General features: G+C 40.5%; 1 protein-coding gene across 5 annotated transcripts in view; it reads right to left on the bottom strand.

Moving 5' to 3' along the window:
- The window catches only part of fhod3a (formin homology 2 domain containing 3a), a 79,396-nt gene extending 59,022 nt beyond the window's left edge, over positions 1-20,374 (bottom strand). For 3 of the 5 annotated variants that reach the window (XM_028036014.1, XM_028036016.1, XM_028036017.1), the window contains exons 1-3: positions 19,851-20,373; positions 10,112-10,221; positions 6,213-6,280 (exon numbers count right to left, since the gene is read on the bottom strand). In XM_028036014.1, the coding sequence (XP_027891815.1) occupies positions 6,213-6,280; positions 10,112-10,221; positions 19,851-20,015 (343 nt within the window). In that variant the 5' untranslated portion in view covers positions 20,016-20,373. Of the gene's footprint in view, positions 1-6,212; positions 6,281-10,111; positions 10,222-19,850 lie in introns of all 5 variants that reach the window. The other 2 variants (XM_028036015.1, XM_028036018.1) reach the window with 2 other exon arrangements.
- Positions 20,375-27,560: the final 7,186 nt, after the last annotated feature.

Below are 27,560 nucleotides of genomic sequence, written 5' to 3'. Positions count from 1 at the left end.
AATAGCACTTCAGACCACCCTGTCCGTAAGCCCCTATTTACAAAGATTTTCAATTGTATAACTCGCTGATGCCGTCAAATCCTCAAAATACAACCGTTCGGGTTTTGAAACACAGTAGGATCTTTGTTGCCACATGTGCTTTCCTTGCTTTCCTGCAAGGATGGAAGTGTGACGACAGGTTTGTTTTGTTTTGAGGGGGCAGGGAATCTTGTTAGGGGCTGAGAAGGTGAGCAGCGAATTTGAGAGCAACCATCGGGTTTTGGGCCAACCCTGCCCGGATTTTGTTATGTAAAGGCGCGGCGAGAGGAAGTCAAACTCCGGCTCGACCCTTTTGCCGCCCCGCTGTTCCTCTGCGATCCTGTGTTGGGTGATTAGGGATGGGATAATTGTGGGGTGAGGGGGCAGAAATCCAAGAGTGGGAAGCCAAATTTTTTGCGAAGAGGGCTGAATTCCATGACACGGTGCCAAGGGATTGAACAGACTCCAAAAAAAAAAAACACATGCAAGGCCCTTTGTTCTGCAGTCGAACTCTTTTGTTTCACCTGCTGCACCTCTCATTACGGGGAGCTTTACCTGTCAGAGAACATCACCTCTTCTTACTTTATCACATGAATTACCGAGAATCCCTTCGCTTCAGGAAGGCCTGGGAAATGAGGCTGCATGGGAAACAGAGAGCATTTTGACCCACCATATTTAACTCAATACCTGCACATATGACAACTAGCAAAAGTCTATATAAAGATTTGACATAATTTTACTTTATGGACATCTTTTATGTCTAATTTGCATTGTTTTGACAACATCAAGTACTCATTTACCAAAGCATCAGCAAAGAAAACCTGACATTGTGTAACCATTTCGGAAGAGTGTGTTTTACATTACAGGTGTCCCACTCACAAAACACAAAACCTGCATTTTGAAATGCAAGTTTAGTGGGTGTGACGCAGAGTTAATCTTAAGGACGGAGAACTCAGTCGTCTATTTCTAATCTGGCACAATTCAGGAGGTGACGCTTTGGAACAGACCTTTCACTCACTGTTTAAGTTTTATAGCTGTTGACTATTGCTAACATTGACCAGGTGTTCAGTTAGAAAACATCCAAGACGTTAGTAGACCTTAAACTGTTTACCATCGCTCTAGCTCTAGCTCTGCAGCGATGCATTATGGGTACGGAATAAATGAGAACTGCTGTGCAAACAGTCTTCACCTACTTCGAAAATCGAGGGCACAAACATAAACGACCAACAACCTGAAGAATCCCTAACTATCGATAACGAAAACTTCAACACAGATGTGGAACTTTACTCAAATGAAAGTTTATAAAACAGCCAAGTAAAGTACACCCTGTACACTCCGTACGATGCCAATGTTTCATTAAGACAATCCTGCAGAGCCAGAGACAGCTGTCAAGGAGTTTTGTTTGAAGCCGCAATAAAATCATGAAGGAAGCTGAGGTAGGGCACAAACAATCTTAGTTAAGCAGCTCAACAGGAAAGAGTTTGCAGAGGCAGAACTGAAAAACAAAATCTATTTTTTGGGGTTATATTTTAAAAAAGATGGGTCACACATGAGATTTTTTTAATAGATGGATTAGGTTCTATATTCTAAGCATGTAAGCATGTAGTATCCATCACTACTGATAACAGTGAAGTTTCCCCCACTGGGACAAAAACCGAAGGAAGCGCAATGAGGTGCAACATCACTTCAAAATAGATGTATGATTAAAAAATGTATCAAAATCCAAATTGGTCGACCCGCTGTTTGCTGCAAATCCTTTACCTCAAGGTTAAAGTTTGCTAAATCAATCCCTGTCGGATTTCAAGACTGTTGTGATTTTTTAAAACATTTTTTTTTTTTTTTTGCTATCAAAATCACTAATTTTCTGGTGCTACTTTAGCAATATTTACAAAAACGTTTTTGCTGTATTTGCCCTAATTAAGGACAAAAACGTGACTTTTTGTTCCTCACAATTTCGATCACGGACAACAACTCGACATCAAGTAAGGACTAGGCAGAAATGTAGAAGTAAGAAATACTGACCCCTGGAGGTGGGAGTTAACAGTCACATAGACCCAGTATTATTGACTACTTTGAGGAAAATTAGCAAAAACACTTTACCATACAAAGAAAACATATTCCATATGTGACAGTGTGATGGACAGGGGAGCCGAATGGTAAATTTACTGGTGTGAACTGGCACATTTGCAGCCAGTTCACACTTTATTAAATCCTTGTTTTTAATCTGTCCAATCTGGATTACTGTTTACATAAAGCAAAAGAATTATAATAACTTAAAATTAACACTAAGAAATTCTATCTCACATTTTTCTTATGTAGCAGATTTTTACTTGGGCGGTGCTTTCTCTTTTTTATTTTGAAGTTATTTTATTTTTCCCATACGCTAAGCTACTGAATGCTGATGTCAAGAAAATATATTTTTTCCCCACTTATTCTGTTATGTTTACCATTTTCCAAACCTGTTCTTTCTCCTAACTTGAAGCACTGATATTGACTATGCATTTAACGTTGAGAAGGTGACAAAAAGGAACATCCATCCATTTTCTTACACCCTTGTCTCTAGTGGGGTTGGGAGGTGCTGGTCTCTATCTCCAGCTAACGTTCTGGGCGAGAGGCAGGGGTCACTCTGGACAGGTCGCCAGTCTGTCGCAGGGCAACACAGAGACAGACAACCATGCACACACACACACACACTCACACCTAGGGAGAATGTAGAGAGACCAATTAACCTGACAGTCATGTTTTTGGACTGTGGGAGGACGCCGGAGAACCCGGAGAGAACCCACGCATGCACAGGGAGAACATGCTAACTCCATGCAGAAAGACTCCGGGCCGGGAATCAAACCCAGAACCTTCTTGCTGCAAGGCAACAGCTCCACCAACTGCACCACTGTGCAGCAAAAAGGAACAATTCACCATTTCCCCCCCCCACACACATTCACCCCAGTGGATCCCTAAAGCCCTTTTAGCTTCCCCCTGCGTCTAGCCATTAGACGTGTTGACGTTCAGAGCTCTACATGTATCTGTGCCGTCAACGTTTCCCAAAGATAACACCTCGGCGTCATTCCACCCCTTTACACCCTCCTAACGCACAACGACTCTGCTGTGAAAACTAAAATTAAATCTCAAACAAGAGGCTCTCATTAGCAGAGGGGGGGGGGGATAAAAGATGCAAGAGCGTACACAGGTATAAACAAGATCTGAACAGGAAAAATAATGACCTCCTGGTTAAGCTAAAGCTGACACCTTGGATATCGGATACCCGCCCTGCATGAAAAAGACAAAACAGCCAGATTCCCTCGTGGGACAAAAAGTGTTTCTTTCTGTGTGCGGAGTGGAGTTTGTCCCAGAAATGGACCTGGCCGTTTTGCTGACCTGACCACTGTTTCCCCTCTTTTTTGTTTTTTTTAACTACAACATAAAACCTCATTAGCTCACACATACACTGCCACGCCCTCACACACACACACACGCATATCAGAGAGCTTCTTTAATCCCAACAAGGGAAGCCTGCATGTAATTTGATCTTTCCATGGCAGTGCTAAGAAATTCTCAGGAGAGCCGTGTTTTCCATAGTCATGCTCTGGGTTTTTTTTTTCTTTCTCACGCTTATGAAAAGAGACGAGCGGCGCACCGAGGAAGGCCGCGGGTTCTCCCTCACGTCCGACATTGATGCAAAGAACGGCAAGCGGAACTGAGGCGACTCGTGGAAAACTCTTTTCTTGGGTTTAAAAATGCCTCGCGGAACCGTTTGTACGCCCTGAACTCTTTTCACGGCACAACCAATCGGACGAGTCGCTTAATCCAAACCCACGGCTCGCAGTCGTCTGCCTAGCAACCGCATTGCGTCCTCCCCACGCAAACAATCTGGACGCGACAGATTTTTCATTTAGCGGAGAGTCGGATGACCGCTACTGAAGGGATTTGAAGGTCAAGAGCCAGAGGGATTACGGAATAGTCAGATGCCTGGACGACTAACGGTTATGGGCCAGAAGATCTGCTGAGTGAATGGGTCTGTTTTGAGTGTTTGTTTATTGCAGCATTTCAAGCATACAGGCTTCATTTTATGGAGAGCCAAAAGGGACAAAATTGAAAACAATAAATACATCAGCAAATCATTAATTAAATATATCATGAATTAAAATAATAAAAAATGTCTAATTGATATATCTGATTCTGGATCGGATTTCAGGTAAATTATTGAGAATTATTTCTACTGCTATCGATCCGTCTGATGCGATATATATCGTTACTGATTTATCGTCCAGCTCTACGTCACCATGAAATAACTTTATCTGGGCGGAGTCAGGGACGGACCTGTGGGCGGAGCTAATCCTGGATCTTTTGAGCTCCACTAGATTAGCCTCATTTTTTGATTCTTCGTACTACAAAATTGATAAATTAATTGTCTATTAAATACAATTTTAAAACGATTATGTCATGGAACATTTAGCTAAATAATTTATTATGTATATTTTTTATATGTCATAAACATTATATTTCAACCATTTAGGTTGATATTCAGTGTTGCTATTTACTGAAACCCTTCAAAAATATAATACATCAAATATTATAAGGAAGAACCTTTTATCAGAAGAGACCAGAGGTTGGTTTTCCTCAAAACTAGTGCATTTAGTTTGCATTACATACATCAGCGTGAGAGAGAGATTTATCTGTGAACGGTTACGACCCGTGTAAACCCATGGGATCAGAGTTTACAACGTACAGAAATATAATCTGACATCTTTACTAGATGTTGCAGCACACATAAAATATCTAATGTTCTAAAATCAATCTCATATTTTTGATGCAGTCTGATCAACTGCGTTTCAAAAAAAAAAAAAAATCTCCTTAAATAATGTCAAATATTTATTATTTTCCTACATGAGCAACTTTTCTCTCCCTGACATCCGACGCCCCGGTTTGGAGCGACCTTTCACCTCGTCACGTTCTCAACCAATTGGCTGGAGCGATTCTGTGATCCAGATTTAGCACGGCTATCAGTGGCACGGAGAATGTTGGCCAGGAAGCAGAAGAGAAGCTTTTACCAGGAAGGAAAGAAAGAGAAAACCTGCGGAATCCTTCGTGATTACCGAGCAGCATTTTGGTTCTAGTTTAAAGTCAAACAAATTAGTGTCATTCCTAAACATTATTCAGAAACCTTATTGTGGAGAGTAGCAAGTACTTGAACATTTATTTATTACAGTAAATCTAAACAACCGCCTCAGATTGTTTATTTCCTTTATTTTCATAGTTTGTGTTTTTACATTTTTACTCCCCGCGTTGCCATCTGACATCTGCAAGCTTGTTTTTTGCATTGCTAATTAGCTAGCATTAAAAAATTGATGGATTTTAGCCTGGAAATTGAGAGGATTTGTAAACTGTCCTCTGAAATTAAGTGAATATTTAAGGGTCTGCAATCTCCACAAAATACAAATAGCAACTGATGTTTAGTGCTACGTAAGCTAACAGTGCTAATGGAAACATCGCTAATCGTGAAGAAGTTTAAAATGTTAAATCCTTCTCTTTGGGTTTTGAAAAAGTAAAATAGATTCTTAACTCTCCCTGTCTCAACCATTTTTAATTGTCATTGATTGTGTTTCTTAAAGACATATCCAAAAAACCTACAATCAGTAGCTAACAGATGCTAATGTTGTTAATAAAAACATCGCTAATCACAAGGAAATTTAAAATGCCATTTAAATCCTTCTGACTTTTGACAAAATAAAATAGATTTTAAGTCTCTCTGTCTCCCAACCATTTCTAAATGTTATCAATTATGGGTCTTAGAAACATATTTTTAAAAAACGGCTAAAATAAGTAGCTAACTGTGTTAATTAAAACATTGCTAGTCTCAAAGAAGTGTAAAACTCTACAGTAAAAGACACACTGAGCTGCAGTGTGGTCACACCTACAGTACCTCAAAGGTTTCACTGTTAATTTAAATCAGTTCACAACCAGTTTTTCTTAAATGACGGTAAAATTAGAGACGTTTTCACACGCTAATCAACGCCGCATATGATGGCGCTTTTCAGGTTTTTAAAAGTACCTCGAACACACGGTGTGATGTGTGTATTTTTAGGAGACGGTGTTTCAGATGACATTTGTGTGTGTGTGTGTGTGTGGAAGTGTGAGAGCGTCAGGAGAAATAAAGAGTGTCGCACGAAAGCAGAAACTCGTCAGACAGCACTCACCGATGCAGGCGTGCACACGGACGGTCAGCTGGGTCCGCAAAATAACACTGTGCTTCTTCCCTCTGGACCTGAAACAGTGGAACAAATCAACCATAAAAATGACGAATAAATAGTTATTGATTTTTCCTTTTTTTGGACACATGTAATAATTTATGTTGCTGTGTGAGAAGCGACAGAGGTTTTGTATTTTGCAGACAGACAGTGACCTGCATCAAATTTGCGCCCCTATACTGATACGCATCTGAACCTGGAGATTAGACAGCAGAAACGCAAGGAGACACAACAAACGTTTACACACATCCATCCATTTTCTTTACACCCTTGTCCCTGTTTACACACACACACATGCAAAAAAAAAAAACACACAAAAAAACTCTGCAAGCCAACATGTTGATGTGCGTTCACACTCAGCAAGACGATTCCTCCTGATCTTTCCGGAGGAATCAGTGTCTTCCATCACCAACATGATAAAATCCAACAAAAGCAGGGAAAGCACCACTTATGCAAAACAAGCAGAGAAGCAAAATATAAAGAAGAGAGCAGACAGATTTCTGTTATCAGCTGGGAAGTGAAGGCAAATATCAACACAATCTGTCAAAGTATTCTCTATATTCTGTTGCCTTAGCAAAGCTACAATAACGTGGCGCAGATTTTCAAAACAAGTAAAGAAAAACTTGCATAAAGTGGATATAAAAAATGCAGCATTAAAGATCAGAGACTCAGTCTAGTTCAGATTTACTTTTAATGTTTTAATTGGTACAAAGGCAGATACAAAATTAAAAAAAAAAGACAGCTCAGAAGGAGGTCAGTTCGCGACATAATCTCACAGCGATTTTCTCTCCCAGGCCTTCTGACGCTGAGAAGTCCGTGCCGTGAAGGGACTTTGTTTACTGCGAGCTGCGGTGAGCAGCGTCCCGCCACAGCTGGAGTCCCGACGCATATTTGGCTTGTGGGAAAATTCGGAGTGAAAATCTGGTGACCAAAATGCTTTATCGTGTATTAGAAACTGCAGTTCTCTGGCCAAAGGGGTTTTTCTTTCCTTCTTCTAGGCCTTCCATCCATCTTAGAAGTTGAAATATTTAGTATAAAAATAATCCAGGTAAAACCATTTATTTTTGCGTGCGTTGTGTGTGTAATATAAAACGGGGATTTGTCAAATGCAGGTATTGGAATCCCTCATTACGTAACTGAACAAAGAGCCACGTCCAATCAGGAATTGGCCTCACCACATGTTGTTGATTTTCAAAGTAATTACGAGATCTTAAACTAAAGAACACAAATTAAACCAAAAAAATAAATAGATAAATAAAAAATAAGTCATTCTGACTGTGAACAATTTACAAATTTGAAAAAGTGTCCATCTTAAAGAGTGATGGTGGGGCAGAAAAGTCATACCAATACAAACCAGTCAGAAATACTGGTACAAATTATTATTCACCTGTCCATCCTCTGGACACTTGGGCACATGGATACTGAGAAATATCCACATGGAAACAAACACGCATACAAATAGACACGAAGAACATCGTTCATCCGGGGGACAGCCAGCACCGATCACGCTGCCGTCCCCAAACAGATCAGCAGACCGCAACTCTCCACGAACACACAATGTCCCAACAGTGCAAGCAGCCCCCCATTAGCAGCTGCCGTGTGTGTGTGTGTGTGTGTGTGTGTGTGTGTGTGTGTGTGTGTGTGTGTGTGTGTGTGTGTGTGTGTGTGTGTGTGTGTGTGATACTCAGGGGTCTAACGGGAACACGCTTCAGGCGCAAAAAACAAAACCAGACAACGAAAAAGTTCCTCTAAAGTGTGGTTTGATTAATTTGCTAAAGTTGGCAGGGGTTGCTCGTTGTTAAGCTAGGAGTTGGCTAGCAAACGTGGTTAAACGCATTCATGATTGTTTTGGGGCTTTCAAACGTTCTGCTGCTTACAAAGTATCTTTTGTGTAGTTTCTAGTACAAATATCTTAGTCTTGTCTCATTTCAGGTGTACTAACTCACAAGTAACTTTCCAGTAAGATATAGGAGCTTGTGTTAAGTCAATAATTCCTTAATATTGATATATAAAAAAAGAAGTACTAGCTCCCCTGACAGTTTTCTAATCTTTTCTACATGGAAAAAAGTGTCTTGTTATAAGTGAAGGCATTTGCCAGTGGAACTACAACTTTATCATCAATGTTAAGAAATGATTGACTTAAAACAAGGTCCAAGGTCTTGCTGACAAGTGACTTATCAGTTAATTATGTCTTAATTTAAATGTACTGAAATGTTTAGACTAGAAAGCAAGTCCAAATTACTTTGTGTTTTTGTTTTTTCCTGCAGTGTGCTCAATGTTTTTTTTATTTTTATGTCACTGAATATCTTCCTAACCTCACCAAAGTATTTCCAATTATAGAGAGAAAAAAAAACACACAGGCTATTAAGGCTGACTATGCTAAAAGGACATAATTTGTTTGGCTGGTCTTGAAAACGGGGCTGTGACAATGACAAAACTCTGAAAATGTTTTCTAGTCACTTGTTTTTGGAAGGCTGATGTATCTGTAATGGTCGTCGTTTCTAAGCGAGGGCTCAGACTTGGAGATAAAAACATTGGGTAAAACTGAGTCTAGATTACAACTGGAAGATTTCCAACAGCTTGATTTCTCTTTCTTGTAAGAAGACAGAAAGCGAAGCAAGTCGTCTTTGAGCCAGCTGACCATCAGTGCACGGCAACAGACGGGAGAAGGTCAGCGATGCTCTTGACTCTTAATGGCTTTGGCCAAAAAATTATAAAGAACAGAACATTTAAAAATATATATATACCAAGACAAAATGATTTCAGGCAATGTCTGTGCAGAAGTTCCACTAAGAAATCTCACTCTTAGTTGCTATGATATTCAAATTCAGACAACTTTATTAATCCCAAGGCCGTGCATTCGCCTCTAACATTTATCCACTAACTAGAGTCAGTAATTGAATAACAATTCGGCGTAAATAAAAACAAAAGATAAACACAATAGACAAACAATATTAGCAGAAAGATAAATTAATAAAAAGTTTTTGCAGTATTTTTTATAAATATGTCAAATTTATTTATTTTATTTTTGTAAAGGTTTGATGTTTTTATATATATATTAAGCCTAAAAATAGGAGTAAAATTGTTCTGGAATTGAAACATGAAAACAAGTTTCCTACAGCAGTTGTAAAAGAAAAAAAAAAACAGAAAGAAAAAAAGGAAAAAAACAAAAACTAATCAAAATATTAACTTTTTTTGATCGTTTGCGCTTGATTACGAAAAAAAAAAAGATGACTCCTCGGATTGTAAAAGGTTGCTGACTCTTAGTCTGGAGTATGAAATCCTAATAAATTACATTGGATTTGTGGTTGCAAGTGACAAAGTGTGGAAAATCTCAGTGGGTATTAATATCCCCACAAATGGCAACGAATGCTCTCATAGTTTCAGGTTTTATAGCAAATCCTGAAGCCTCAAGGGAGAGGTTTCTCTTGGCTCTGAACAGAAACACAAACTGGAAAACTACGGCGATATACGTGACGACGTTTTTTGCTACAATTTAGTGTCTGCACAACCTGTCCTTTATACCTTCCAGTTTTCTTTATTTTTCTTTTTTTTTTTAACTACACTAAAGACCAGTGTGTCATTTATTAAAAGAAGAAAAAGAAACAGAGAGAAGAGTTATTGCTCTAGAAAGGAGGGCACATCTGACCTGCTTTACAGAGTGCTTCATACTTTCCATGAACTTGTGCTTCCAAAAAAAGAAAAAGAAACATCCACATCCAGCAGCTTGTGATTCTGCTCGTTATATGAGAAAATGAAGGAACTCAGAGAATATGTTTTGTGAGGGGCAAAGTGGCGGAAGAGCCTTTGTCTCGTTGCGGGTGCGGTGGTGAGCGGAAGGGTCTTACCCTGCATCGTCCGCCTGAAACCCCTCCAGCTCGTCCCTTTGCTCGGCCAGCGAGGACTCCAGGTCCAGGTAGGTCCCATTGTGGGACAGCTGAAGTGTGCAATCGTCGAGCTGCAAAAACACGAGAAGGACACGGCCGTCATGAAACACAGAAACCGAACCAGAAGCAACCAAAAACATCCATTTCAACGCAACTCAAACCTCGCTTTCCGGCCCCCCCGAAAAAGGGCCTGTAAAGTCCATCTGGTGATTGACACAGGCGACTCGACCCACTTTTCAAGCGGTCACTTGCTTACGTCTATTTATGTTTCACACCCTTGAATAAGAAAAAACAATGTGAGCCACTGAAATAAAGCCGCTTTATTGGCTCGAACAAACGCCATGTACAGTTGTCGGTGGAGATTCTGCTTTTGGCATTACGGCGGAGCTGCTGAGGGAATTAACTCGTAATAAAGCTGCAGGGACGTGAAACCAAACCCAGAGTGGAGCACAGAGCGAAGGGGAAGCTTTTAGTGCATGTAAATACCGGCTGCGGGAAATGTGACACTTGAAGTTTGCTTAAATTCGTATTAGGCGTGAAGATTCAGCATTTTTAGGTGTCTCTGCATCTGTGAACGGGGATTTCACCCAAAACCTTTCTCACATGTACAGTACAGACCAAAAGTTTGGACACACCTTCTAATTCAATGGGTTTTCTTTATTTTCATGACTATTTATAAGGCAAGAAATCCCACTTATTAACCTGACAGGGCAGGTTGACCTATGAAGTGAAAACCATTTCAGGTTTCTACCTCTTGAAGCTCATCAAGAAAATGCAGAGTGTGTGCAAAGCAGTAATCACAGCAAAAGGTTGCGACTTTGAAGAAACTAGAATATAAGGGGTATTTTCAGTTGTTTTACACATTTTTGTTTAGTGCATATTTCCACATGTGTTGTTCATAGTTTTGATGCCTTCAGTGTGAATCTACAATGTCAATAGTCATGAAAATAAAGGAAACTCATTGAATTAAAAGGTGTGTCCAAACTTTTGGTCTGTACTGTATATGAGTTAGCACAGTCTGTTTCTCGTAAAAAATGAAAATAAAAATCTCAACCTAGACGCTGTTCAATCGACAAAAAAACTAACAAAAAAAAACACTGCAAGAGATTGACTCGGTTTTGGTGTGTAACGGGAAGCCCTGCAGGATTTGGAACCAGGTGCACGGCCAGGTCTCTGCCCCCCACTGGCGCGGATCTTTTATGAGCGCAGTCACAAGTTGGGAGCAGGTGCGAACAACTATTGGAGACGACTCACAAAAAGCAACTTCCATCTTTGGTGCAGCGGAGAGCCTGGGAGTGTCGTCGTAGTTTCCGGTTAAAAGCCGTTCGTGTCAAAGCTTCCAGACCTGTCACTGGGTCGTTCAGGTTCTGGTTCTGCTCTGCTAACCCCAGAAGCAAACATGAGGAAGCAGCATCCAGCTTCTATGCTGAACAAATCCAGAACAAACGTCCAGAACACTAGCAAACAGCTGAAACACTGTTTAGAGTTGCCTTTGGTCAACATGATGTGCTTTTGCTTGATGATTCTGATTCTGAAGTTTGACAAAATGTAATGTTTGTTGCTTGTTTCATAATTGACGACTATATGACGATTTTTTTTTTTTTTTTTTAACGTTGTAAGGCACTTTGAACCTCCTTGTCGCTGAAATGTGAGATAAACTTGACTTGAAGATCAGAGGAGTCATCCATCGGTATTTAGCAGGTCGGTGGTATCGTTGGGAATATTAGGTGTGCTGCCAATAAACTCCCACCCCGCACCCACACACACACACACACACCTCCACAGCCGACCATTCAAGTGGCCTGACGACACTTTGTGACCAGGGCAAAACCTGCTCCTGCTCCCCGTCAGTCCGTCCCTCCCTTTCACGCAGAAACGGGGACGGACTGTCGGACGGACTCGCAGCATAAATATAACTCTTGCTATATTTACTCTGCTCTGAGGCAAGCGCGCACTAGGGGCGTAGAGGGTGAGAGAGTCCACAAAGACCTCAAGTCAAATGGGGGCACAACCTGGACAGACACCAACGTTAGCATGTTGTTGTTTGATTTGAACATGTCCAGATCGTAAACAGACAGGTATTTTACGACGTTTGACCAACGATTAGCAAACGGAACATCAGATTTTGGGTCTGATTTGTGGACAAATATAGATAAATTGAGTTGAAATCGAATGTTAGGACATTCAAATTAAACTGGATTGTTTGCGTGTGTCTACCAGGTGTGTTGCAAATTCCCTATGCTTATGTTTGAGCTTAGACTAGGACAATGGCTCTCTTAGTTTTTTACTAGCACTCCAGTTAATAGTTAGAACTTGTACATTTTTCAACGACAACCATTGCATTCACAGATATTTTTCAAACACTACTGCAACAGGACTTTTTGTTGTTGTTGTTTTACATAGTAGAAAACAAAAAAGAGAACAAATTGTCATTATTTTGATCATTTTGTTAGATTTTCAATTTCAATGGAAATGTTCCTAATTTAAAAAGACTAAAGTCACAAATCCTAACCTCAAAAGCCAACACCAAAGTTGTTTTTTCTTCTTTTGCTCTACAATTTAATCTCCCACCAACACAGTTCCATACAGTCTTCTTTACTGAACTTGTTCCACAACGTTGACAAATGCAACGCAGAGAATATATTATTAACTTGCATCGCCAGAAGCAGCCGGCCTGGTCGCTAAGCATATCTAATAGAGAATCCCACTGGTTCTCCAGTTTGGAACAGGAGCATAATTGGGTTTGATGTAATCCCCACATCCGAGTTCCAAGCTCAGAGTTAACTGGAACGTAACACACCACCCATAGTGGAGTCAGAGTCCACTTCACCGCTCACTACTTTTGAAAGTTTCTGTATCAAGCAACACACCTTCTTTGGTTGTTGGTGGCTCTACAAGCAACTAAATTATTCGTATTTGTCCTGGAAATGACTAATTTGTAAATTTCTACAGAGTACCAATAAAAACAGGTACTTTTACTACAGATTGAGATACAACCAGCATATTTTTTCAGGTCTTTTTTTTTTTTAATCGCTCTTCTCTTAAGTCAATCCAAGACGAAGTACCCCTAATCTTATACAATAATCAGGCATAATGACAGCAGTACTGCTCCAGTTTCTTCTCTTTCTCTCTGAACAACATGAATCCATCTGTGTCAACTAGCTAATCCACTTAGCAAAACGCACCGCTAATGCACACAAGTCCAACTGCAGAGATGTGTTGGCCCGCTAAACACCTGGGATTTGTGTATTTTCTCAAACAAAGCACACTATGGTAGGTGGCAAAACACAAAAGAAGAATAGAATTGCAAAAGAAAATGGTTACGAAAGAAAAGGTAGCATAAAAAAAGAGGAACCCAGAATGCTAAAGCTAGCTTAGCATCATGTTCAGATAAAAACGTTTTTTTGGGGGGGGGGAGCTTGGTGTTCACGGCAACATTAGTTTAATGTTAATAGAAAAAAAAAGTTAAACAGTTTATAAATTGTTTTCTGTGCACATTTCAACAAAAATATTTACGGGTTGTTTACAGAAAGTGTCAGAATTTTATTCTATGGCCAAAATTATCCTGGTTTGCGGGGCTTCGTGAAAGAGAAATCTGGGTTTTTATGCCTAAAATCAGATGCAACACAGTGCAGTAAGGTGAGTCCAAGTAAAGTTAATCCCAAATGTCAAACCATTGTTGCTCACACTTTCTATGTGTGTGAGAACTGGTCTGTCTGTCCAGGCCTGGGACAAAAGGAGTGGAAACAACAAGTGGAGGGTGGAGGGGGGGTTCATGTCCTGTCCCACTGCCCTTGTTTTTTTTTTTTTGCTGCTGTGAAAATCAGACAAAAGCATTTTTAATCCCATTCCACAGTCGTTCTCCAACATCACCTTAAATTTCACCAGTCAGGTTTTTCTTTATAACTGTTCTCTTATTGTTTTGTTTTTCTTTAAAGGTTTGATTATTCCAACTTTGACCTGTTCAATTTGGGGGTTTTTCTCAAATTATTTCCCTTTTTTTTATCCTGTAAGACAATTACTTACAGGTTACTTAAACAATGTTAAAAAAAAAGGGTGGCAATAGAGGGAGTTCTTAGTTTTAATGCCCTAATGCAGGGGTGTCAAACTCATTTTCGTTTTGGGCCCAATCAAGATCATTAAGGCTCTTAAAGGGCCGGTTGTGCCGAATGTATTGATAAAACCCGTTCACAAACTGTTAATATATGAATGAATTCCTAAAAATAAATATTATTGAACATCTTTTCAGTCCCTCCAAGATTGGGTAATTCTTTTTGTCATTTTTTTTGCAATAAAAAACAAAGTGTTCGCGACACTAATTTGGAAATATTTGCAATATTTGCACTTATATCTATGACAGTATATGCGACTTTTTAATACTTGCTGTATGGATATGGACTATAATCTGACATCAGTTAAAGCTGAGGCAGCTGTTTAGTACAAGTAAGAAAGGCTTTGACAATTTTTGAGAAAAATCTGCAATTAACTCCCAATTATATATTAGCTCAAAAAACGTCAGAGGATCTGCTGATTTTGCATGAATTTCCACGATAATTCTCAAGGTGGTCGAGGAACTGATTGATTGATATAATTTGGTAGTAAACAGATAAAAACAGCATTGATTTTATTGATAACTTATTGTTTAAGCACACTTAGTGTTTAGTCTAGGACCTAGAGGGCCACATAAAAAGCTATGGCGGGCCGGATTTGGCCCACGGGCCTTGAGTTTGACAAGGCCCTAATGAATAGGAGGCTGGGGAACTAAAAAACTGATATAGAAAATGTCAAGCGCAGATAATAATTGATCAGATTTTACTTGACTGATTCTAATTTTTGACCTATTGAAAGATGCGTCTCTACTGGAATCTGTGGTTGGCAAATCAAATACGGCAGAGACTTTAAGCTTTGATGCATTAATGAGAATAATCTTGTAATTCCATCATTTTCTGATGGATTCAAAACTCTTGCGTCATCCACCACAGCACCTACGACCTCCCTCATCTCTTCTGTGTCACATCATTTTTCGTAACACACCTCCTAATACACCGTCAACCAAAGCCGGTCTCTTCCTATGAACACTTGTCTCGGGTGATGCAGGTATTAATGTAACAAAAACACGTCTCGCTGTTTGTAGACGGAAGAGAGTCGGCTCCACAAAACGGGGGCCAGAGGAACATAGTGACCGAAATGCTTTACACCCGTTTAGCCAAATTCTCCCAGAAGGAGTGAAGCAAAGAAAGGAAGGAAGAAAAAAAAAAAGGACAGGAGGGCCAGAGGGGCGGGATGTAATTACTTCCATGTTAAAATAACACCTAGCCTGCCGATGATCGTGGTCAGTCGACAGTTATAGATGCCCTTACGTAATTTAGCCGGCAACTTTTAGCGACGCAGGAGATTCTGTTCTAGGAAGAGCGTGGGGGGAGGGAGGGCTTTTCCATGTGGCCATTAAGTCTCTCAGGGCTGCTTTAACAAGAGCTATTCGCTAATTCAATAAAAGTCGACCTCTGAAGTGCAGGATTTACTGTTTTTTTTTTTTTTTGTTGTGTTTTTTTTATTTGTAGGGGAAGGGAGTTCCTTATTGTAAAAATGTGCAGCGCACTGCAAAAGTATTGGTGCCCCTTGGGCGCATTGTGTGGCATTACATGCACAGACTTCAGCGTATTTTCCTGGGAAACTGTTTGGCGGACAAACGCATAAATGACACTGAAAGACAAGAATGCACAATTTTCAAATTGCTTACGACTAAAAATCTGGAAGGTGTGGCATGCATTTGTATTGGAACAGAGTTTGTAAAATGTCTGCAGGAAAAAAAAGATTTTGACATGGCTTTGAAATAATATTTTATTTGCTTTTTTTGTCATTTATTTTCTTTTGACTAATATATTTTTAATACTATTATGCATTCTTGTACATATATCTGCCCTCCACCCCCCACACATTTTTTAGCTTTAATGCCCATTTATTTAGATCAAATGAAGGGAGCGCCTTGAGCTACATTTGGATTCATTACACGCGACATTTAAATACAAGCTCACTTAAGCGTTCGCTTATTCTTAATAAAAATCTTCAGAAATCACCTCATTAGTGGAGAGCTTCAACCTGCGTGTTATCGAAGAACAATCGGCAACAGGAAAATCCTTTTTGAGGGTTGACTTTAAAAACAAAATATTACTTTCTGCTGTACGTGTGAACCCATCCCCACCGCGAGACGTGACAGTTTGAGCTGCTGTGACCAAAACAATGCATAAACTCTACCTCGATCCCATTGGAATTCACTACAGTTCGCTGTTGTGATGGTGCAAGATATGAAAAAAAGTACCACTGCAGTAGACCGAAACCAGTGCGGTGAGCTGGACCTGACGTGTTTCTCTTTGATGATGATTTATCCAAACTGCTCTTTCCCTTTTTGTCAGAGCAGTTTGGACCAAGCAACACATCCAAGGCTCTCCGATTTAGCCCTAGCAACCCGGGCTGTGTGTTTATACTTGTGTTTGGTCAGAGAGGTGGAAGAGGACGTAGAGGAAGAGGACAGGAAAACCACAGCGCCCAAAGTGAGGAGAACAAAGTGTCGCAAGGATCCAGGCCACGGCCACAGGAATTCTGGGACAAGTGACCTATACTTTACATGCGGCCGAGCCAGTCGAGCGCAGAGTTCTCCCATCGCAGCATAATAACACAGGGAGAAAAGTTCAGGACGTTGAGGTACAGTGAGAAGAAAAGGTCGCTTTATAAGACTGAGAAATAACCCAATAAGCCAAACAAATCACTTAAAAAAAAGTGTCATTTTTCAGATTTTCCCATGTTATCTCCAGAGTAAATCCTTAAAAAGCCCCGAAGTTCGGATCCCGACTCTGCGACGGGCAAAAAAGCGCAGCGATTCCATCCCATCCCTATAATCTAAGCACAATATCCAGTTGCCATAGCACACGGTCTTCCTCCGTGATGGGAATAAAATTGCAAACACAAACACAGACTGCACCATCTGTCCTTGCGTAAGTTGTAATCATAAGCTTTTCTGTGCTGTGGGCTATTTTTCATTTGTTTTGTGGCTTTTAAGGATCGGGCAGCACAAGATCCACTGGTTTTGGAAAAAGCCATTCTGCTGTCGAGCGCTGGCTCACCGACGGGGTCATGCGGCAGCACTTCGATCTCCCCGAGTCTCCCTTTGATTTTCAATTTAAACTTTACTGTCTGCTTATGTGAAAATCACACAAATAAGAGGGCGTATAATAAGGTCTGCGTCACTTTGACGGCTCGCCTGGGCGAATTCTGGGCATCGGCTGGTTACCGATACCGAGGTACTAAAGAGTTACGGTTTTAAAACCATCATGCAATCCTACGGTACAACAAGCTTTCAGTGAGATGCCAGAGAATGTGCCACCATAGTTTATGCTTTGAAGCATTCCCCACTTGTTGGTCAGCATTAGCAGCTAGGTTAGAGAGGGCTACTACAGTTTATGCACGAGAAACAAGATTTGACCACTTGAGATTACACTGTACCATTGAAAGTATTTACTTGAAGGCTTTCTTCCAGGCTTAGCAGTGTGTTTATGTGACTTTTTGGAGATTCTTATATCTGTGAGGTCAGACACAAATCAATCAGCAATTTTAAAAAGCTTGAATTGCCGATTGGTCGATATAATTTTTTTTTTTTTTTTTTTTGCTGAAACGTTGCTAAATATAGCAAGAGATTCACAGAGTTGGCAACAGTGGGGTGACTATTGCCAACTGCATTGCCAGCTGCAAACATGAAGACATGACCCGTTGGGTGGGTCCATCAGCCAATCCTCTCTCAGAGTACAGTGGCTAATTTTTAGATCTTAAGGAGGTAGATAAGATCGGCTTCACATTCAAGTATCGGCCACTCATCGAAGTCCCAAAATTAAAGAAATTAGATCCGATGTATCAGCTGGTCCATTTATCGACACGCCCCTAATCTCTACTCTAATTGACCTACAAGGTATTCTACAGGGTTAAGCTCAAGAAACACCAATTGCGACCGACTATTCATGAGCCGATACGATTTTTTTCTCTCATGAAGATTGACTATTCATGTGAGAGTAAGAAATCAATTGCAGGAAATTGCTAGCGGTCTGCGAGGCCCAGTTACCTTCAACGTGTTCTAACTGCTGTGTACATCATCCGCAAACGTGGCTTGATGTTGGGAAACACATCGAACAACTGTCATTCCACTACACTCTCTGCACTATCATAACCACAAAGAGCAGCCAAAATGTAACATTGGGTAGGTTGTTATATTTCTGGTGCCATGCAGTAGAATTAGATTTTCCAATGAAATATGTGGCTATATTCCACATTTATCCAAAAATGTCTTCTAATATCATGCAACCCAAATCAGGAAATCGGGGATCAGCAGGTCAAGTATTTTTTAAAAAGGGATATTTTTCCCCTTGTTCATCAAGACATAAGAACTTCCACTGTTTTTATTTCTGAAAATACATTAACTCAGAGCATGCACTTAAATAAACTTTATTTTAGCTTAATAACATAAGAATGTAAAGTTTAGGAACACATGCCATGATAAATAAACAGAAACCAACTTTGCCAAAGAACCTGCAGCAGAATCTCGGAGTTCTGATGTTATTTTTTAAAACATCAGTCAGAACAGAAACGGCCAGTCAGAGCTCAGAGAAAATCAGAAATCGGTGTATCTCTAATAATAACTCCAGGAAATGTTTGTGTTCATACCAATATCAAGTGGAAACCATGTTATTTTTACTCGATTCTATCATCCCTCGAGAATGTCATACCAGCCCATGCCTGGTGTGATCATGTGTTCCAGTCAGCCTCGTCAGTGAGGAATGTAACGTTTTGTTTCAACGTCATCTTTTCTCCCCATCAAAACGGCCCTAAAGCTGCATCTTTCCTGCTCCGACACGCTCCTCTGACTGAGCCGATCATCTGTGATTGGGGTTGCTGGGCGCCTGAGCAGTGGGGCCGTCACTTGGGGCCAGAGGAGCGGGACAGATCGGGATATATCTAGTTGCCCTGTTGCGTTTGCAGCCACCTGTTAGAGTGACGAGTAGAGCACAGACATGCAGCAATCGGGTTCACTCGGCTGCAGGAGATTTCAACCTGACGGGGTTCATTCTGAGACTGAGAAACCCCTAAAACGGCAGGGTCAAAAGGAAAGACCTCTTTTTTTTTACTAGAACTGGTAAGGGCAGTATACACATTAAGACCTCAATAAAAAGTGTACTTCATTGAGGAAAACTCCGTTAAAATTGTGAAATTTCATTCCGGGTTTTGTTTTTAACGTGTGCCAACCCAGATCATCAGTGACCCCCGCTCTTTTTATAACCCTCCTGCGACCGCCCCTGGATATTTAATCTCTTGTAAGTGAAGGCAGCGTTTCGAAGCTGCTGAAGGCTTTGTGGCAACCTTGTTTCATTCCACAGATTGGAGTCACTTGTGTTCTGAAAATAGCCTCTGAATACTGGTTGCTGGAGTATATTTGCAGGAGCCCTGAAGGGGAGAAAAACAGGAGTCCAAAAACTCCATGTGGTTCTGCTCTAACTTTCCCCCAAACACATCCAAACGTTAAAAACATAAACAAACTCATATTCTACAACAGATTTCTGTCAGATCAACTCATCAACACTCCATGTTTCGTCTTGCTTTTGTTTGTTTCCACAAAGGAAGGTGATTCCAGCGCTGTTTACCAAAGGGATTATCCTACCTTGTGTGGAGCTTTGAGGAGCCGGTGGACGCCCGCTAGCTGGTTGATGAGGGGGATGTCCTCCCTGAAGGTGTACACCGGGGGTCTGGTCGGCTCTGGAAAGTTAGTGCTGTTGAACGGATCGGTGTCATCTAAAAACTGGACCCTGCAGACGAACGTGGCCATGCTGCATCCATGCAAGTGGCTTCTTCTGAGGGGACGGACGGGGCAGGGTAGAGGGTAGGAGGGCAGTCGATGGGGTTTGGAGGGAGGGGGGCGGTGGGAGAAGCCGGAGCGCTCCTCAGCCGGTAGCGACCGACAAAATCCCCGTCGCCAAGAGCGGCCGGAGAGAAGGTGTGTGTGGGGGGGGTGGGAGGGATGTCGCCCTTTCCCCGTCTGCGGCGAGGCTCGCTCGGTCCTGAGCGGTCGGGAGTTATTCTCTGAGAGGCAGGTGGCCGGTGATGAAGAGGAGGGAGTAAAGCGGAGAGTGAAGGATCAGCGCAGCCTGGCCGGGACAGCCGGTCTGCTGTCTGTCTGAGCCTAATCCACCCCACCCCTCTCTGAGTGAGCTGTGTCTATTTTCCCCTCTGCCCTCCTCTTCCTCCTCCCTCACTCTCTCCTGCTTTCCAGTGGCTTCCTCCATGAAAATCATCGGAGCACTAATCCGATGGTCACCTGAAACAACAACAACAACAACAATAAAACATTTTAAACTGAATAATAATTGTAAAAAAAAAACCCCAATAATAATAATGAGGGGTTTCGGGATAGAATTTAGGCTTGGAAATTAGGTAATCTATACTGCTTTATTTTGGTTGTAATTTATTCATTTATTTATGTTATTTATTGACACCAGAACTCTGTTGTAAACGCGATTGCTGTGGCAAATTGTTGATCTCTGGCGACATCATGTGGCCACACCTTGCAGCTGCAGTCTCTTCAGTCTCTGTGGCATTACAGCAAACTGCGCTGTACTTTACTGGAATTTTCTATACTGGACGAACAAAAAGTGATTTTTTTTTTTTTTTTTTTTTTTTTTGCTTGATCATTTGAATGACCAAACACTGTATTCCTCTTTACTAAAATTTGTATTAAATTTTAAAGATAATAAAATATCAGATTGATTTTAAGTAACTTTTGAATTAGTTTAAAAATAGAATTTTGAAATGATAAACACAAAATAAAAATATATATATAATTCCAATGAAAAATCGGTCAAAATAGATGATTCTATCTTAAATTAAAAAAAAGTGTGAAAAGCATATCGGTATCGCGATGCTGCCATCTGCTGGTTGCCTCGGGAAGCTATTTTGATTACGCAGGACTCACAAATTTATCAATAAATTAAAAAAAGATAAGCCACTAAACATTAACGCCTTTTACAAATCTCAGTAGAAACTGGGTCGGGTTACAGGTTAAACACAAAGCACAATAATATATATTTTTAACAAATCAAAATTAATACTGAAGATGCTGGCCGTCTGGCAGCTACATCTAGCTTCAACTTCCTGGGTAATTCAAAAGAATTGGCAAAAAAATAATATCTCCTTCATACCACAAGGGGGCAGAAACTCTCTGTTTTAACCTGAGCTAAATAAAGTGAGTGGTTGGAAAACTTAAACTAAAACTGTGATTGGATTTCATCATCAATCTGAATACAGCTCCAATCACGGGAAAATATTATGAAGATTGAATAAATAGGGTTGCTGAGATGGGTTTTTTTTTTCAAATCTAAGAAATATTTCACCGAATCTTTACCTGTGACAGACTTGATGTTTCTCACAGCGGCTTGTTTTTATCTCTACTTTTGGCCCGAATTTCTAGGGGTGCAAGATGATTTTTTCAGGGCAGAAAGTTAAACTTTGCAAATCAAACAAAAACAAAAAAAAAAATCTTTTTTTTTTTTTTTTTTTTGCTTTCTTTTGCGTTCGCTGTACCAACTCAGCAGTTTCCAGGCGACTGCATGGCGTAAATAACTCACTTATCAGAGAATCCTGTTCTATTCCCGTTTTACACCGGTAAGTAGGTGACAAAGTCCAGTTTCGGCAGATTTTGCTGAGGATCTGCAGATCTGTGTATACATTTGGCAGCTCCTCCGTCAACCTTTGGACACGTGGCTTGCGGAGTTTCTTCCTGGTCACGCAGGCGTAGCTGCGTGAGGTTTTCTCGGATTTTTTTTTCTTTTTCTGCTTTGCAGTTGCTTTCAAAAATGAAATGTCGGCGTCTTGACGGCAGAATTGGAGGGATTCAATCAGAACGGCCGAAGCCCAATCTTACTGTGTTTTCGCCAGTCTTTCAAAAGATGATAACATTTGCATTTTTCCTATAGAGTCTTTTTTTTTGTCACTCATTTACAGTTGTTCCTTTCTTCAGGGGTTACTTAATCTTTAGGGCAAATTGACCTTCTGGTCGGGGGATTGTGACATACATGTTTACGAAGCGACAAGGTTAAAATTTAGCTGAGGGATGCAGACTTTTTTAAAAACTTTTGTTTTTAGAACATTTCATCATCTTAGGTTTGTGGCTTGGAGACAAACCAGAGGATTCCTCTGGTTTCATTCTAGGTGTTTAATAAAGACAATCAACTGAATTTACCACAGCTGGACTCCATTTAATCTGACCAAACGTCTCAACCATAACCAGTGGAAGCCTCTTGTTTTTGAGCTTTACAGCAGAGGCTGTGAATACTTATGTAAATTACATTTATTGGGTGTTTTTATTATTATTATTATTATTGATGAATTTACAAAAGAGGGGAATTGCGTGTGGAATTTCCAGGGAAGAAAATAATCCAAACCAACTTGGAACAAGCGTAGCAGAGCGTGGAAAAAGTGAAGTGCTTTGAATTCTTTCAAATTGCGATTAAAAAAAAAAAATCTTTCTTTCCATACTATTTAATGGGCAACTTTAAGGTTTTCTTGATATTTCATGAGACTTCAGTCAGAGGCGTCTTCAAGTTCGCTGCAATGCAGACCGCTACAGGAGATCTTTCCTGCCCACCACAGCCGTGTCGCCATCGACAATAACTCTTCATGCAACTGAGTTACAACAACATTAAATAGTTCTTTTGGGACCAATAAAGCATCAATTGAATTGAATTAACGCAGTCACATAAAATCACAATAAAACACATTGAGGTTTGTGTAGGGTAGAAATACTTCTTCTTTTGTTTTTTTAATGCGCTGCACTGATTTTCTTTCAGTGCAGGTTTTATTGTCTCATGTCTCCGTCATAAGACCGTCCTCTGAGGAGAAGCATGCGAATGTAAACAGAGCATGCTGTTGTTTTGAGTCTGTCGCGGTGTGATGGCCTCAAACACGGTCCAGGAAAACAGATCTCCCAACACGGGGGACAGGGAAAGCAAATAAAACCGACGGCGACGGTACATAATGGCTCACCAGCTGTTTATTTATGCAGCCTGTAATGTTTTGGGCTTGTTTTTGCTGCGTCTTAGACCTCCGGTCCGAAACAGGGGAGGGGAAGTTGCTCACTTCAGCCAAGCACTCCATTTTACTGTTCGAAACTGATAACGAGAAGTAGGAAGGTTAACATTTAAAAGGCTCGAGTTGGAAATGCTAAAAGCCTGCCTTACACAACTGGGATGTGTCACCGTGAGCCAGCATTTACACGCGCTTTAAAGCCATTTGTGTTAAATATTAACTCAGACGGTTGAGTTGTGTCTTCACAATAAAACGCTAAGATACCAATTTAACAGCAATGAATGACTCGCACGTTAAGTCGCGGGATGTAAATGCCTTTTAGGCGTGTCGCCGTTCTGCTCTGTGTAAGGAGCGAAGAAACCAGTGATTAGACGGATCCTGATCTTTGGGTTTTTATCGTTCATGTTTCCACGAACACTGTGAAAGTTTGTGGGGGGAGACGACAGTTGCATTTCATCTGGTTTGGCTTTTTTCTTCTTCTTCTTCCTTCACATGTAAATGTTTCAGATCATCAAATATGTTTTATATATATATATATATATATGACAAAGACGACCTGTGAAAATACAAGAAAGCAGTTTTTAAATGATGATTATATTAAAACTGCAGCATGTAACTTGAATAAACAATCTAAGGGGTTTTTTCTTCTCACAAATTTGTTAAAATTATTTATGAGACGGACAATCTGTGAAAAAAATAAAGCTTTCCCACCTCCTCCTTGAGTTACTATAGCGATTCTCAAAGAAAGAAAGAAAAAAAAACAACAGACGGTCAAAAGCATCCAATCAGAGCCAGGTGGAGTGTCTCAGTGTTAATTAATTGTTGTCAATCAACCTTATGTACACACTGCTAAATGTGCTAAGAGAGAAACAACTCGCCGATCCATTAAAGATATTTATCCGCCATCATTGGTGGCCATGCTAACTAGCATGAGCGGTGCAGACACAAGGATGATTGACAGGACTAAGATCTGATTTTGCCTCCTTATTACATGTGATTAACCACGTCCTTCTGGGCAGATGAGTTCAACTGACCTGTAGGATCAATTAATCCCTTAAATAGCACCTGCCTGACGACACGAAGCAGGATGAAGGACCTAAAACAGCCACAAGTCACAGCCTGAGCTAATATGCCAGAAAACACTGAGATCCATCAGTCTGGAAAGGAGTACAAAGTCTCTTCTAAGAGCCTCATTTATTAATCTGTTTGATGATGGTTCATTTCAAACGTACATACGTTTCAATAAAGAACTGGACTTCTTGTAACGGCGGCTGTTTGCGCCTCTCTGCACCAAATACGCCAGGCTATTTAGTCAGTACACAAACACTAGCCAGGCAGAGCGTAAGCTCCTACCGCAACTAAAAATTTAAATAAAGTCAGAAATATATCCCTTTAAGAAAACAAACATTCTGCGCCTCGTGCCTTATCGTGTTTCCTTTCCTTTCAAGCTGCCCCTGTTGTTTTTCTGGCCTCAACCTTTGGTTCCTCCTGCTCTGCCTCCACCAGCGTTATGACGCCACGTGGGCAGAGGCTGTAAAAATGTTTTAAATTCATTTTGCCGACTTCTGCCTGCTATCTGTCTGTGGGCCCGAGCGAGATGCACAATCAGAGCCTTTACCGTCTTGTCGTCACTTTTAAAGATGCTTTATTAGTTTTCATTCATTTAGAAAAAAAGAAGCGCAGTTCCACAGTGAAAATCCTTTTCAACAGCCACATCTCCAAATCGAGGTGTTAGAAAGCAACAGCCGCGGTTGGCATCTCAGGATCACCTGGTCTCCATAACAACCATTAGAAGCTAATGTCATGCCAACCACTAACTGGGATGCATGTAAGGGGGGGGGAGCCTTTTCTGTTCTACCATGTGGAGTTTGTTGTACCTTATTTAGGCTTTAACTGAATTTAAGAGATGACTTTTCAGCAACAGAAACTCTGTGCTTTAGAATACGTGAAGCTGTGGGTCTGTGGCTGAATCTTTAACAGGAAAATTATCCAATTTACAAGAGAAATTAGGTATTGGACACAAAATCAACCACTATCACATATGGACTAAAATCCTTTGAAAGAAAAGATTGTGATGGGAGTAGAAGATAGCATTGAAGACCCTTGATGATGATCTTGAGAGATTGTGCAAAGAAGAATGGCCAAAGTTCCCTGTTTGCTCTAATCTCGTGAAATGATACAGGAGAAGATTAGGTGCGGTCCTGCTGGGAAAAGGGTTTCTTGCCGTAACAAAATGCAATAGAGGACAAAAGTCCTTTCTAATGTGAGATTTCTAGGAGATCTGCATGAGAGATGAGCCAACTTAATGGCAGAGGGCACCGTTCGTAAATAAGCAGGTTTAGCTTGAAGGATGTATAAAATATGCCTCTTTTTCACAAGTTGACGCAATTTCCAGAGGTCTTCAAGAAATCACTGTGACATGTTTTGGGAGTAAACATGTTGACAAAATTAAATGATACCCTGAAACCTGTAAATCTGCTATAGTTTATGAATAATCCAAGTCTTATTGTTGAGGACAAGTAGTGAGAATGTCAATTTTTTGTTATTTTTTATTTACATTTGACACTGAAAAGAAAGGGCAGTGCACTGTATCATATGACTGGGCTAAAGTGTCTGAAACGTGCACATTCCTCTGGGCGGAGGGGGGGGGGATCTGTGATGAGATTGGTCAGTGTTGTGGTCTGATCAGAGACCTCCCAGCATCAGCCCTCCGGACACTGAAGCATTTCCTACAGAGAGTTCACCAGAGAATAAGAAAATGAAAAACACGACAGTTAAAAGAGGATACATCATTCATGATGTTATGTTTTGCAGCAGGTGTTGCTTTTGAGAGGAAATAAGGAAGAAAATATAATAATTAAAAAAAATAAATAAATGCAATAGCTGCATTTCCACTAGAAATTTGTGCAATATTCAATACTCCAATAATGTTCAAAAGAAAAGACAATTTTGCAACTGTATTGTTTCCATTGAATAAGAAACAAAATTAAAGAATAAGTTTGTTCACACGATAAGTCATTAAACAAAAAACAACAACAATGCCGTGCCATGAAAGTCCAATCACTTCCTGTTGTTTTTCATCCAGTTGTTGATCATGTGTCTAAAAAATAAAGTGTTGCCATGGCAGTTTTATGAAATAAACCAGTTTCGATACGGCTAAAGAAAACCGCACCGATCCAAGCGGCGAAACTTTCTATTCAAACAGTTTTTTCGAAACCAGTGTAATTCCATTGAGCGAATTTATTGTCGAAATGTCAAACTGCACAGTAAATATGAAGAAGTCAAAACGCTCAATTTCAAACCCCAAAACCTAAAGGTAATGGTGTCATGTTGGGACTTTACAGAAACTGTGGACATACGCGACAGTGTAAAATTTGTTCCGATCAAGTTAATGGATATCAACAAAATTGAGAGTGTGCCATATATCTGTGTCATCATGACGAGGGAAAAATAAAAAATAAAAACAGCCAGCCGTCGTATTTCCAGCGGCGTCAAGCTAAAGCGCTTAATATAAAGCCGGGACTGCAGATGGTTTACGTCTCAGCTCACTGACACCGTTTGGAGTTGGTTGTAATCGCCACCTTCTTGCTAAAAACGTCTTTTAAAAGGGAAAATTTACAAGGACCATAATGTGGTGCGTCATTCACCATTTCCATATCAGCGTGTTGACCTCGCCTACCTAAGGTCGCCGCGTGTTAACTGAATGAACTTTCAACTTCGGTCCGGCTCCACCTTCACGCTCGATAATAAACACACCGGGGGCTTCGCACATGTTCCTTCGCTAACTGCTTTACTGAATGAGCACCTGCCTCAGCGAGATGAGATAACGAGGAAATTAAGAGCCGTAATGATGAGTTGTTGAAATATACAAGCCACTTTCTCATGCAGTGTTATGTTACGTTTAATTATCCAGACAAATCTCTTTGTTTTATAGAACAAACGTATCTCCATCATGGGCAACCCAACCTTTAGTCTTGCTTTGAATGGAATGGAAACCATACAAATGTCCGTAGCTTATGTCTTACTTTGCTGCTTGAAATTTGATCATTTTTTTTGTTTGGCACAGTTATGAGTCTCTCACTGTTGATCAGTTATTTCACTTGCTTCTACTTAGCTCATTTTCAAGCAGGTTTAGATGGGGATTTTTTTTTCAGCTATTTCAATGTAGATTTCAGTTCTTGAGATCACACACCTGTTATGACCAAAGGACGAAGCTTCACCTACCCAACACACACTGCTTCATGTTTGACTCTAGAGTACTTTGGGGGACTAATGCTGCATTCCGGTTGCC

The sequence above is a fragment of the Xiphophorus couchianus genome, chromosome 13 (assembly GCF_001444195.1).
Source record: "Xiphophorus couchianus chromosome 13, X_couchianus-1.0, whole genome shotgun sequence".
Taxonomy (NCBI): Eukaryota; Metazoa; Chordata; class Actinopteri; order Cyprinodontiformes; family Poeciliidae; genus Xiphophorus; species Xiphophorus couchianus.
The sequence above is the reverse complement of the archived record's forward strand: the minus strand, read 5'-3'. Positions and strand labels throughout refer to the sequence as shown.